At 50.5% G+C, this 14,409-nt stretch overlaps 2 protein-coding genes across 6 annotated transcripts in view; one reads left to right on the top strand and one right to left on the bottom strand.

Moving 5' to 3' along the window:
- STS (steroid sulfatase) overlaps positions 1 to 7,763 on the bottom strand; it is a 164,293-nt gene extending 156,530 nt beyond the window's left edge. For 2 of the 4 annotated variants that reach the window (XM_027533072.1, XM_027533074.1), the window contains exon 1: positions 6,972 to 7,760. Coding sequence is in view for 1 of the 4 variants with exons in the window: in XM_027533074.1 (XP_027388875.1) it covers positions 6,972 to 6,985 (14 nt within the window). In the remaining 3 variants the exon portion in view is untranslated. Of the gene's footprint in view, positions 1 to 538; positions 1,150 to 6,971 lie in introns of those variants that run through there. The other 2 variants (XM_027533076.1, XM_027533073.1) reach the window with 2 other exon arrangements.
- The window catches only part of PUDP (pseudouridine 5'-phosphatase), a 67,476-nt gene continuing 59,548 nt past the window's right edge, over positions 6,482 to 14,409 (top strand). Inside the window, exon 1 of one of the 2 annotated variants that reach the window (XM_027533078.1) lies at positions 6,482 to 6,599. In XM_027533078.1, coding sequence (XP_027388879.1) covers positions 6,530 to 6,599 — 70 coding nt within the window. In that variant the 5' untranslated portion in view covers positions 6,482 to 6,529. The remainder of the gene's footprint in view (positions 6,600 to 14,409) is intronic. The other variant, XM_027533077.1, reaches the window with a different exon arrangement.

Raw genomic sequence — 14,409 nt, 5'->3', positions numbered from 1 at the left:
AAATACGTATTTTATGTATATAACAGATATGCTATTATATACATAAAGACATCAAAGTTCCACTCAAGACATTGGTACTTTGGGACTTCCCTGGCCGTCCCCTGGTTGAGACTTTGCCTTCCAAAGCAGGGGGCGGAGGGGGGCGGGGGCGGGTCTGATCCCTGGTCAGGAAGCTAAGATCTCACAAGCCTTGGGGCCAAAAAACCACAACATAAACAACAGAAGTGATATTGTAAGAAATTCAATAGACTTAAAAAAAATGGCCCACATAAAAAAATGGGGTTCGGGATGGGGGACACATGTACACCCGTGGCTGATTTATGTCGATGCATGGCAAAAACCATACCAATTACCCTCCAGTTAAATAAATTTTATTCTCAAAAAAAAAAAAAAAAAGATATCAGTACTCTGATGCCTGTCTTCCATCTCCTATACTTTAAACTTTCAAGCTGCTCCCCTGTGAGTTCTCCAGCTAAAGGACTGTCAAGCATGGAACCCTTGCACCTGGAGGGGACATGCTGGCATCTCCCAAACTCACCACAAAGTCCGTCTGCTCCTGCCAGTAGCAGCCCCAGATGTTTCCTGTGTCTTGAGTCAGCAAAGCCCTTTTGGACTCGGCTCAGCCGCTGTGATGGAGGCACTGTGGTGCTCTGTATGTGTAACAAGCAGGTCGGGCCTCACCCATCAGCCTCACACTTGCTAGGAGCAGGGCAGACAGAGCTACGGAAGGAAACTGGAAGCCGCTGAGGGTCATCTGCAGGGCTGGAACTGCTTCCAAAGAAAACCTGGCTTCTACATGGCTCTCCAAATACACTCAAAGGAAACATACAGCCGGAAGAACCAAGGCAGCAAAATAAGGAAGCTGATGTAAGCTGGGGCTGTGGGCTTCCCTGATGGTCCACAGGTGAAGAGCCTGCCTTGCAACGCAAGGGACACCCGTTTGATCTCCGGTCTGGGAAGATCCCACATGTGGCGAGGCAACTAAGCTCGTGGGCCACAACTCCTGAGCCCTTGTGGTGCAACGACTGAAGCCGCCATGCCTAGAGCCCTCGCTGTGCGACAAGAGAAGCCATCGCAAGCACAGCCCGTGCATTGCCACGAGAAAGTAGCTGTCCTGAAGCGATGAAGCCCCGGCACAGCCAGTAAACAAATAATTTTTTTTAAAAAAGAAACAAGGTGATACTGTATATAGAGTGGACTTCCCTGGTGGCTCAGACGGTAAAGCGTCTGCCTACAGTGAGGGAAACCCGGGTTCAGTCCCTGGGGTGGGAAGATCTCCTGGAGAAGGAAATGGCAACCCACTCCAGTCTTCTTGCTTGGAAAATTCCATGGACGGAGGAGCCTGGTGGGCTACAGTCCATGGGGTCACACAGAGTTGGACACGACTGAACGACTTCACTCACATACATATATGTATATATATTCTGGGGCGATTCCAGGTGGCGCAGTGGTAAAGAATCCACCTGCCAATGCAGGAGATGCGGGTTTGATCCCTGGGTGGGAAAGATTGCCCTGCAGGAGGAAAATGGCGACCCACTCTAGAATTCTTGCCTGGAGAATTCCAAGGACAGAGGAGCCTGGTGGTCCTCGCAGTCGCAAAGAGTCGGACACAGATCAGTGACTAAACAACAAGAACAAAAAACACCTAATGACATGCGTAGTAACCACTTGAATAGAACACATTTTCCTGGTTTTTTTCTAGTCGAGCTTGTGACAAAGACACATGACTCAGTTTTCTCATGGTTGTTGATATTTTGAGGTGTCTTCCATTGTGGGCAAGAGACGTTTCTGAAGGGTGTGGAAAAGAAGACTTTAAAAAAAAAATGACCTGAGCCATGTTTTCAAGCCTTGTGGGAGAAGTTTCCTAATGTAACTCATCTGCAACTGCACTACCCTGAGATTTTGCCCGCTTAGCCTCCGTGAAAGGGGAACTCCCCTCTGCCAGCGCATCCGTTTCCTGTAAGTGAACAAACTGGATTGTGTGCCGAGATGTGCCCAGGGCTGCAGTGGCTGAAACGGGGCAAGGGGGACCCTCCAAGTATCTCTGTGCCAGGGTATTGAGAGGGTAACAGGCAGGAAGGCCAGGGGTCTCCAAATAGAGGAAATAGCCTGCAAGTGTCAGACATTTTTCTCTCTCTTAAGCAGCAGGAGGAAACAAACTAGCAGTCTTTTTTCTTCTCTATACACATTTAAAGGGAGGTTTCTCTTAAAACACTGTGTTGCCATAATGACACCTGGTTTCGCCTGAAGTTAGCTATTCTTGAGCCTAGAGATAACCAATGCCTTTTTCTTATGGAAATGTTTGTCTTAAGCTATGCTAATGTGCTATGCCTTTACCCCAAACTCTGTCTCCAAGTCGGTTCCGCCTCTTGGCCCAGAACCTACTCTACAAACCAGTATGTTATACTCAGATATTGTTCCCCTAATCTATGTAAATGAAACTATTTGTATGGTGGTCTGCCCTTCTTCAAGATTCAAGTTAATCATTTTATGGCCCAGGATAAACCATTTGGTGCCAAAATTATCCCAAAATGCATCTTATGGGTGAGGGGCCTGGTGCCATTCTGAATTTTAAGACACTCCTTTCTTTCATTAACAGACTGCTAGTGACTATATAACATCCAGCTGAAGACTAGCAGGGGGCTACTCTTTCTGCCCCCTTCTGATGCCTATGTCAGAAGCTTTCTCTATCTCCTTTATACTTTAATAAAACTTTATTACACAAAAGCTCTGAGCGATCAAGCCTCGTCTTTGGCCCCGGATTGAATTCTTCTCCTTGGGGGCCAAGAATCCCGGTGTATTCGCGTGATTCAACAACAACCTTTCAGTATCTCACGCCTTCATCACCTGCATCTGTGTCTGCTTATTTTTGCAGCGAATCGTCACAAAGCGTCCAAACCCAGGCAACTCTGTCAGCACCTTCTAAGGAGCCCCCTTTCCCTAACACAGAGCTTTCCTCTAGCTCCCGCCTTACCCTTGCTGTTTCCAATTCTTAACCCTGGCATTGGAGCTTTTTTCTTTTTTCCTTTCCCTTTTGAAAACACTCCTTTTGTCTAAGGAATCAACAAAGTTGTTACAACCAGAGAAGTGTCCATTTACATTTCTAAAAATGGAAAGAAGCTGAGCAAGAATTCTAAAGGGTCCAACAGCTGAGCCTGGGCAGACAGGAGGCCCCCAATATTTATGGAATAACTGTGTTCCAGGTTGAATTGTGTGCCCCTCAAAAAAAAAAACAAAACAAAAAAAAAACAAAACATAAAAACCCTGCATAGGAGGGACTTCTCTGGTGGTCCACTGGCTAAGACTCCCTGCCTCAATGCATGGGACCTGGGTTTGATCCCTAGGTGAGAAGGATCCCCTGAAAGAAGGAAACGGCAACCCGCTCCAGTGTTCTTGCCTGGAGAATCCCACGGACAGAGGTCGAGCCTGGCGGGCTACAGTCCTCGGGATCACAGAGTCAGACACGACTGAAGGGACTGAGCATGCGTGCACACAGGAAACTAGATTCTGTCCGCTGGAAACTCACATGCTGCAACTAAAAAAAACAAGATGCCACAACGAAGACTGAAGATCCCACAGGCTGCAACGGAGACCCAGAAGAGCCAAATAAATAAATATAATACATATAAAAAAAATAATAGTGTAGGAGTCCTGACCACCAGTACCTCAGTGTGACCTTACCGGAAGAGAAGGTCTTAAAAAAAAAAAGGTCTTGACATAGGTAATTAAATGAGAACGTGGTCATGAGTCTGGGTGGCAATCCTGGATGACTGGTGTCCTTATAAAAAGGGGAATGTGAACATGGAAACAGATGCACGGACAGAAGATAAGATGACGAGATAAAGAGATAAGACGGCTGTGTAGGAGCCAAGGAGAGAGGCCTGGCACCATCTCTTTTCTCAGAAGGCATTAACCCTGTCCAGCCTCTGATCCCGGACTTTTGGCCTTCAGAACTGGGAGGCACTGACTTCATGTGGTGGCATCTACCCACTCTGTGGTCCTTCCATACGGCAGCCTAGCACATTTGGAGGAGGAGGAAACGGCAACCCACTCCAGTATTCTTGCCTAGAGAATCCTGTGGACAGAGGAGCCTGGTGGGCTGCTGTCTATGGAGTCGTACAGAGTCGGACACGACTGAAGCGACTTAGCAGCAGCAGCGCATTTGGGGCAGAGTCTGCTCACTAACTGGCTGATGAACTGCCCTCTCTGAGGTCCAGCGTCCTCAACAGGAAATCATGATTGGATGAAACCAGGGAACGTTTTGTCACAGCCACAGCTTGACAAAAAGACATAAGTTAACTGAGCATATTCTATTTGCCACTTCCAACTGCCTGCCCAGTCCATGGGGTCGCAAAGAGTCGGACATGACAGTGACTAAACTGAACAGCTTGCCCTGGCTTGCATCATGTAACGCTTTTGTTTCATGCACACAGAAAGGCAGGCACAGAGGTTTAATGTTGATATGTGCTAAACTAAGCTGTCTGAGTGCCCAGTTGACACACTTCACCAGAAATACAACGCTCACATTTTAAAGTCTCTGCAGCTTTCTTATTTCTGCCTCTTGAAAGATCCTATCTTTATGTTTAAACATGCATTTGAAAATGCAGTCAGTCCTCTCCTGACTCCTTGCAACTCCATGCACTGTAGCCTGCCAGGCTCCTCTGTCTGTGAACTTCTCCAGACCTGAATACTGGAGTGGGTAGCCATTCCCTTCTCCAGGGGAATCTTCCCAACCTAGGGATCGAACCCAGGTCTCCCCCATTGCAGGCGGATTCTTTACCATCTGAGCCACCCTGGAAGCCCATTTGCCAACATGCATTTACAACACCAGCTAACAATAATAGAAATGGGTTGGGGGAAGGTATTTCTGAGAGTGGGAAGGAAAAAAAAAAAGAAATGCTGCTTTTCAGCTTGCCTTCAGACAGTTTGGGGCGGGGAGGGGAATAAAACTCAGTAATCAAAGCAGATGAGATATACAAGGCAAAAACGGGCAAGGCATTTAAGATGTCTTACTCTGGCTTTTTACCAACTGAGCTACCAGGGAAGCCTCAGAGTCCCTTGGACAGCAAGGAGCTCCAACCAGTCCATCCTAAAGGAAATAAGTCCTGAATATTCATCGTAAGGACAGATGCTGAAGCTGAAGCTACAATCTTTTGGCCACCCGACTCGAAAAACTGACTCACTGGAAAAGACCATGATGCTAGGAAAGATTGAAGGTGGGAGAAGGGGACGACAGAGGATAAGGTGGTTGGATGGCATCACCCACTCCATGGACATGTTTGAGTAAGGGCTTCCCTCGGAGCTCAGTCGGTAAAGAATCTGCCTGCGGTGCAAGAGACTGGGGTTCAATCCCTGGCTTGGGACGATCCCCTGGAGAAGGAAATGGTAACCCACTCCAGTACCCTTGCCTGGAAAATCCCATGGACCAAGGAGCCTGGTGGGCTGCAGTCCATGGGGTCGCCAAGAGTCGGGCACGACTGAGAAACTAACAACTTTGACAACACACTTTTGGAGTAAGCTTCGGGAGTTGGTGATGGACAGGGAAGCCTGGCTGTCCTGCAGTCCATGGGGGTCGCAGTGAGTCGGGACACGACTGAGCGACTGAACTGAACCGAACCGATGCCGGCTCTCTGCTATCAGACTTCGGCTGCGGAATCGCTCCGGGAGATGCACCAGCCAGGGTTGCTCGGCGATACAGGCGCTCAAGGAGGGGGACCCGCCGCGCCATTGCTCACGCTTCCTGCCAAAGCCGAGGTGGCGGGGTGGGGGCGGCTATAAACTGAAAGGGAAACTTGCCAAGAGTTTGGGGACAGGCGCTCCGGGGCCCGGGCCGAAGTCCCCGCGGGGGCGACCCCATGACTAAGGCCACCCTGCTGCCCATGAACTTGGTGGCTCTGAAGAGAGAAGCACTTCAAGCGCGGTCGAACCTCTGTGCCCTCCCTCCCTGCCTCCCTTCCTCCCTCTTCAGGCGCGTTCCAAATTCGAGCTGTACGCGCTGACCCCTGGACTAGCGACGCGGCGGCCCGTTTTCACGGGTGAGAAGTGACCCGGGTGGGTGGACGCGGACAGGAGGCCCAGGGCGCGTCTCGGGAGCTTTGCGAGGAGGCCGGCCGCCGGCACACGCCGAGGAGCTGTGTGGCTCAGAGCGCGCGCTTTCCGAGTGGACCGCGCGAGGAGGCGAGAGGCGCGCGTGCGCAGAGCGGCTGCCGGAGCAAGGGGCTGGCCGCAGCGCGCGTGCGCGGGAGCAGCTTCGGGGGCGCGGGCGAGAGGAGGAGGAGGAGGAGAAGGAGGAGGCTCGGGACCGCGCGTGCGCAGAAGGGCTCGGGATGCGCGCGCGCCAGGCCAGAGCGCGCGTACGTGCGGGAGCAGCCCGTGGCGGGAGGATGGGGGCAAGGGCGCGAGGAGGCTGCCCGGGGGCCGCGCGTGCGCAGAACGGCTCGGGACGCGCGGGGCAGGCCGGGAGCGCGCCTGCCGGCGCCTCCTCCCCGCCCTCCCTCTCCCCCCGCCCACCCCGCGAGTCGGCAGAGAAATGGCGGCGCCCGTACCCCTTCCGCGTCCCGTCACCCACCTGCTTTTTGACATGGACGGCCTCCTTCTGGGTGGGTAGCCTGCGGCCGCCTCCCGCCAGAGCTGTCTGGGGATTGGCGGGACGGGAAACGCAGGCCCTCAGCGCCGGGGTCGGGGGGCCACGACGGAGCGGTGTGAGGAGACCCCTCGGTCACCTCAGGCGGGTCGCCCGCCCGGGGCTGCAGCGTAGACGGCTCCCGGGCACTTCCGGCGGCCGCGCCGCGCTTGGGGGGCCGGCGCGCTCAGGGACCACCGCGCTGGCTGTGGAGTTTCTTGGTGAGGTCCCCCACCCCCCACCCCAGAGGCCGCGAGCGCTGCGCGCAGCCACCCAGCCTCAGTTGCCCTGTCTGCGCCCCGAGCTCCCCGGGGCCCTGCCGGGGCTCTGCCCTCTGAGGTGCACGCACCTGGTTGGTAGCATCTTACAGGCAGGACATGGTCCTCCATCCGCCGATTTGGGGGTGTCGGGGGCGGGCGCGGGAGCCTCTGCCGACGTCTGCAAGCGTTTGGGGGTGACCTAGCCGGAAGGCGGGAGTGCCATGCAAGCGGGGTTGCTGCTGAAACGCTCTCCGCAGTGCAAGGGACCCCGCCACGGCCACTGCAAACGCTCCTGACCCCCAGTGTCTTGTGCTGAGGAGGAGGTGATGGTAGTGATGGAGCCCCGCTCAGAGGTCCGGCTGGGCCGAGGGACTCCCAGCACGGACATCCGAGCGGGCAGCCTCTTTGCAGTGCGGTGCCCGGGTCCCCACCCCGCCGCTGCCCAATCAGAATCTGCACTTATTTAACCCAAGTGTCGGAAAGTTGGAGATGCATACAGCGCCCAGGGTTTGGAGTGGTTTAGCAATCCCGCGCACCCCCTCCGAACTTGTCCTGCAGTGGCTTGGTGGTAGGTGTGACCTCCACCAACCGAAACGGAATTCAAGCAGGATTCATAGAAAGCACTCACTTTTTATAACTCAAGAGCCCGCTAACTGCCCTGAGTGCAGCCTACGGCTTGGGCCATTTTTTCCATAACGGTGCCAAGTGTTACACGACGTTAGGGCCTGCGTGTTCCTGACCTCAGTCTCCAGAATGTTTCACAGAACTGTAAAAATGTGTGCATACTTTATGTAGACTACTGATTTGCTGGAGGTGTGTGTACTTTTAATGTGTGTGTGGTAGTCATTCAGCCGCCTCCGACTCTGCAACTCCATGGACTGTAGCCTGCCAGGCTCCCTGTGTCTATGGGGATTCTCCAGGCAAGAACACTGGAATGGGTTGCCATTTCCTTCTCCAGGGGAATCTTCCCTGTCCAGGGGTCGCACCCCAGTCTCCTGCATTGCAAGCAGATTCTTTAGCGTCTGAACCACCAGGTAAGACTTTCATGTACTTTAATGCTTCCTCTCGTAAAATCCTGCAATGTGGGAGAAAATATTTATGTTGACTAACTGAAAGGAAAAGCTTGCACAGCTCAGAGAGATAAAGTGACTTGCCCAAGGTCACACAGCTAATAAGGAACAGAGCTGAGAAATGGTTACAGATCAATCTAGTTCTAAATAAAAGTGCTGCGCTCAGCTTAATGAGAGTGAGTGTGACCTTGCCCCTGTGATCATGTAACTCGGTTCAATAATGGGGCTGTTTTTTTAAAGGCACACAAAAACCAGTCTCTTATTTCTTTTCACGGACCCAGGGCTTCCCAGGTGGCTCAGCAATAAAGAATCCGCCTGCAGTGCAGGAGACTCATGAGATGTGGGTTGGATCCCTGGGTGGGGAAGATCCCCTGGAGGAACGTATGGCATACCCACCCTGAGCAATCCCATGGAGAGAGGAGCCTGGCGGACTACAGCCCGTGGGGTTGCAAACAGTCAGATGTGACTAAGCAACTTAGCACATAGCATAGCACAGAACTGTAAACCAGTGAATTCCTAAGGGAGAAAAATAAGTTCCTGTCGAGGTCACTGACTGGATGGAATAGTGTATGTGGCCACTAAACCTGATATGACTCAATTTCAAAAAGGCCTCTGGGATTCATAAGTATAGTTTGTGGACATGGGTTTTCCTGCCCAGGTGGTCAAGTTAAATTGTCAAATAAATGCTTTACCCTCTAATGAAAGGTCTAGAGAACATGTTTTGGGAGTCTCATGAATTTTAATGCAGACTGAGGTGTCTCATTAAAGTTAAATTTATTAAACTTGTAAATGAGCTTGGTGCTTCATCCCCACTCAAGACACACATACGTGTTCCCTGGAGCCATGAATGTGACTTCTGTGGTGGTAATTGCAGGGGTTATCAACCAGGGGCTTCCCTGGTGGCTCAGCTGGTAAAGAATCTGCCTGCAGTGTGGGGGACCTGGGTTCAATCCCTGGATTGGGAAGATCCCCTGGAGAAGGGAAAGGCTATCCACTCCAGTATTCTGGCCTGGAGAATCCCGTGAACTGTATAGTCCCTGGGTTCGAAAAGACTCAGACACGACTGAGCAACTTTCAGTTATCAGTCAGTCTCCACTTCACTAGTTAAGGCAAGTTGAGTGGTTTGTCAAGCATTGGACTGGCAGTTGTGTTACCCAATCCTCTGAACAAGTCAGAGAAGCAAAGATTAGTGGCCTTTGGGAACATAAGACCCAACTCTTTTTCTCCCTTTTACGTCATTCTGCCCTGACTCTTCCTGGAGGTGGTAAGGCCTTGCAGAACTTCCTCAGAAATGCGCCTTTGGTTATTCTGTTACTTTTTACAAAACGTCTGGAATAAAACACCAGTTTCCAGAATGCAATATTTTACTTCCTTTAATCTGCTTGATTATACCTGTTCTAGGGCACCCCATTTCAGTACTCTTGCCTGGAAAATCCCATGGATGGAGGAGCCTGGAAAGCTGCAGTCCATGGGTTCGCTGAGGGTCGGACACGACTGAGTGACTTCACTTTCACGCATTGGAGAAGGAAATGGCAACCCACTCCAGTGTTCTTGCCTGGAGAATCCCAGGGACGGGGGAGCCTGGTGGGCTGCCGTCTGTGGGGTCCCACAGAATCGGACACGACTGAAGTGACTTAGCAGCAGCAGCAGGGCTTCCCTAGTGGCCCAATCAGTAAAGAATCTGTTTGCAATGTGGGGGACCTGTGTTCGATCCCTGAGTTGGGAAGGTCCCTTAGAAGAGGGCATAGCAACCCACTCCAGTATTCTTGTCTGGAGAATCCCCATGGACAGAGGAGCCTGGTGGGCTGCAGTCCATGGGGTTGCAGAGTCGGACACGACTGACCAACGAAGCACATACCTGTTCTAATTTTCAAGGGCCTGACTTCAGTTTGTCTGTTGTTTGCATAACAGTGCGTCATCAGTTAATAATAAGTTCTTTTTTGGTCTGCCCGCTTTTCAGAATTCCAAATGCATTTTCCCAGGAAGTTCTGTTTGTTTGTGTTAGCCCCAGTACTTGAATTTTCCAAGAAGTGGATCAGAAAACAGTGAGTTGGGTGAGGAATTCTTAGAGAAGGGCGAAGCTTGTGGACAATGAGGAAGTCTGGAGATTGTTGCAGGAATGCTGACAAGAACACCAGGGTTACTTTCTAGTGCTTTTGAAGTGTTTGCTGCTGTTGTCTTTTCAATCTTTGGAATTTGATTTTTGTTGACACAGGTAACAATTATCTGTGAGCTAGGTAGTAATTTTGGCCCTCAGATGCTATTTAGACCCAGAGACAGAGGGGACTGAGATTATTTATGATCAAGGATAAGATTTTGAAGGAAGAAGATACAAGTATTAAACACTCAGCTCCTGAACAGGAAGGATTTTCTTGTTGCTTAAATAACTGAAGTTGTTTAATGACTGGAGGAGCACAAGAGGCTCTCTTTAAGAGAGGGGAAAGTTGGTGGTCCAGAGTCCTGCAATCTCATAGGCGTCAGATCAGATCAGATCAGTTGCTCAGTCGTGTCCGACTCTTTGCGACCCCATGAATCGCAGCACTCCAGGCCTCCCTGTCCATCACCAACTCCCGGAGATCACTCAGACTCACGTCCATCGAGTCAGTGATGCCATCCAGCCATCTCATCCTCTGTCGTCCCCTTCTCCTCTTGCCCCCAATCCCTCCCAGCATCAGAGTCTTTTCCAATGAGTCAACTCTTTGCACGACGTGGCCAAAGTACTGGAGTTTCAGCTTTACCATCATTCCTTCCAAAGAAATCCCAGGGCTGATGTCCTTCAGAATGGACTGGTTGGATCTCCTTGCAGTCCAAGGGACTCTCAAGAGTCTTCTCCAACACCACAGTTCAAAAGCATCAATTCTTCGGCACTCAGCCTTCTTCACAGTCCAACTCTCACATCCATACATGACCACAGGAAAAACCATAGCCTTGACTAGACGGACGTTTGTTGGCAAAGTAATGTCTCTGCTTTTGAATATGCTATCTAGGTTGGTCATAACTTTCCTTCCAAGGAGTAAGCGTCTTTTAATTTCATGGCTGCAGTCACCATCTGCAGTGATTTTGGAGCCCAGAAAAATAAAGTCTGACACTGTTCCACTGTTTCCCCATCTATTTCTCATGAAGTGATGGGACCGGATGCCATGATCTTCGTTTTCTGAATGTTGAGCTTTAAGCCAACTTTTTCACTCTCCACTTTCACCTTCATCAAGAGGCTTTTGAGTTCCTCTTCATTTTCTGCCGTAAGGGTGGTGTCATCTTCATATCTGAGGTTATTGATATTTCTCCCGGCAATCTTGATTCCAGTTTGTGTTTCTTCCAGTCCAGCGTTTCTCACGATGTACTCTGCATATAAGTTAAATAAACAGGGTGTAGGACTATGTAAGAGAGCAAAGTTAAAAAAGGAAACAGACACAGAGGAAATGAGCTTGAATGGAAACTTTTTCTGTCCTAACACATCCAAAATATTGTTACTCAACACATAATCAATTAAAAAAAATCATTGAGATAGTTTACCTTCATTTTTTTACCTAGCCTTTGAAGTCTGTGTGTATTGGACACTCAGAACGCATCTCCACACAAATTAGCCAGGTTTCCAGACTTCACTGGCCACGTTTGGCCAGGGCCTCCCTTGTTGGATGACCCAGGTACAGGGTTTTAGGAAGCAATTCATTGATGATTGCCCTTGATAACAGGGCCAGGTGGAGGGTGGATGTTAAACATTCTGCGGATGTGTAAGATGTGATATACATATAATGTGCTTTCTAGGAGTCTGATGCAGTAATTATAATCCTTAAAAAGTCAGCCTTAGGAAAATAACTTATTTTCAAATTCTTAAAAAAAAATCAGAAAAATAATATTGTGATAGATGGGTCAGGGAAAGTATGATTATTTGCAGTGTTGATTATAACTGACCATGTCTCCATAAACATGCAGATATTACAGGATTTTTTATTTGTTTATTTTTAATCCCACAACATGTGAGATCCTTGGCTCAGTGGTAAAGAACCTGCCTGCCAGTAGAGGAGATGTAGAAGACGCTGGAAGAGGAAATGGCAACCCGCTCCAGTATCTGGGGAATCCCTTGGACAGAGGAGCCTGGCGGGCTACGGTCCATGGGGGCACAAAGAGCTGGTCAAAATTGAGCACCACGTGTGGGATCCTAGATTCCCAAGCAGGGACTGAACCTGCACACCCCCATGGGAAATACCGCTCTTAACCACTGGGCCACCAGCAGAGTCCCAAGATGGCCGGATTTTAAGGGGTGACACCTGGCTTCTAATTCACCATCACGGAGAGGAGCGGATGGCCTGTTGTGTACCTGTTTGCGCTCCCATAGCTTTGTCCCAGGAGAAGGCAATGGCACCCCACTCCAGTACTCTTGCCTGGAAAATCCCATGGACGGAAGAGCCTGGTGGGCTGCAGTCCATGGGGTCGCTAGGAGTCGGGCACGACTGAGCGACTTCACTTTCACTTTTCACTTTCATGCCTTGGAGCAGGAAATGGCAACCCACTCCAGTATTCTTGCCTGGAGAATCCCGGGGACAGAGGAGCCTAGTGGGCTGTCGTCTATGGGGTCGCACAGAGTCGGACTCGACTGAAGCGACTTAGCGGTAGCATCAGCAGCTTTGTCCCTGCCCAGTAATGGCCCTTGAGATGGTGTGGGAGGGCCCGGTTCTCCTTCTGGGTGCCTCTGGGTGAAGGCAGGGCCTCTCTGGAGCTCAGCAGCTCACAGCTGTGCCCACACGGGGTCAGAGTCCCCTGTCACCCGTCGTCCTTTTGTTCACTCCCCTATGCCAGATTGTCTAGACCCCGGAACCTCCACACAGCTGATGACAAACAGAGTCTCCTTAGATGGCTTTAGCACTTTCGTAGGTTACTTCCCTGAGGGCTCCGAAGGTCAAGAATATGCCTGCAATGCAGGAGACGTGGGTTCGATCCCTGGGTCGGGAAGATCCCCCGGAGAAGGGCATGGCAACCCATTCCAGTATTTTTCCCTGGAGAATCCCAGGGACAGAGGAGCCTGGCGGCTACAGTCCATGGGGTCACCAAGAGTCGGACACGACTGAGCAACCAAGGGGCAGGTGAAGGTACCAACAGACCATGTTGCTTGCCCGAGAAAATCCATCAGGAATAAGAAAGGACTCTAGAGGGGAGCAAGGTGGGGAAACTCAGGCCTGTTAAGCTGTGCTTCCTAACAGTCCCAAACCTTGTCAGCCTTCAGTGTGTGCCTGCCATTAGCAGTTCCTATCCACCACAGCGGCTCCTGTTTCTAGAAAAACTGGGAAGAGGGTGAGATCAAAATTGCAGAATTCTGCAGGTCGACAGGAGTTTGGTCCAGCTGGCAAGACAGCTAAAATTCTCAGCGGGTTTCTGCCAGCGCAGGTGCAGAGCATCCTTGCCTTGCTTTCTGCTAGCTTCCTTATCCTCCTCGTGGTGTGCTTTCCTCTGGAATCTCAGCAGCGAAAACAAGCTACGATCTCAGGAGTCATCGTTTTTTCTCTCAATCTGTTTTTCCCTCCTTCTCCTTGGAAAAAGCTGTGTGTTGGGGATTCTTTGGTCCCTTTTGTCTTTATGATGATTCTCTCTTTTCTCTGTTTCAGCTTCTTTTTTTTTCTTGCTTTCATTTTGTAAGCTGCTATAATTTATCATTTACGCCATGTCATTCTTCAGGGGTAGACCGAGATTTAACGTAACGGAAAAGAGCAAAGGAAATAATGCCCCCAAGAAACGTCTGCCGAAAGCTGTCATTACAGAGAGTTGCCCAAGTGACTTTTTAAACCTGTGTTTGCAGTGTTTGAAAAGTGACGGATACATAGCCTGAGGTCAGAAGGTGCCATGGTGTTTGCATTACATTCAAAAATAAAGATCTCACCATCAGCTGTACATGAATACTGGCTTCCCAGGTGGCACTAATGGTAGAGAACACGCCTGCCAGTGCAGGAGACAGAAGAGACACAGGTTCGATCCCTGGGTCGGGAAGATCCCCTGGAGGAGGGCATGGCAACCCACTCCTGTATTCTCTCCTGGAGAATCCCATGGACGGAGGAGCCTGGAGGGCTGTCGTAGACTTGTAAAGACTTGGACACAGCTGAAGCGATGTAGCACGCACAGGGTATTAGAAGCTTCCTAGAATTGTGTTGAAATGGGGGGCGAGGGCAGTGCTGGTGTTACAGAACACATTTCTGTGGTTTAAAATGGCCTTCTGGGTGTCTGAGGAGAATCTTCTTGAACACATAATGATCGTGACAGACTCACATTTCTGTTTCTTGAGCAGAAATGCTTAAGAAGTGTTCTCCCGCTTTTGGTCTTTGCAGAGGTGGACGACCATCCCAGCAGCCCTCAGGTTACCTTCTGAGTGTTGGTCAGATCCATCCCCATTTTCCTTTAGGGTCTGGCTCTCTCACGCCCTTTGCTGTGATGCCTGCGGTCAGTAGCTTAGCTTCTGTGCACAGAGTAC

This window comes from Bos indicus x Bos taurus, chromosome X (assembly GCF_003369695.1).
Source record: "Bos indicus x Bos taurus breed Angus x Brahman F1 hybrid chromosome X, Bos_hybrid_MaternalHap_v2.0, whole genome shotgun sequence".
Lineage (NCBI taxonomy): Eukaryota > Metazoa > Chordata > Mammalia > Artiodactyla > Bovidae > Bos > Bos indicus x Bos taurus.
The sequence above is the reverse complement of the archived record's forward strand: the minus strand, read 5'-3'. Positions and strand labels throughout refer to the sequence as shown.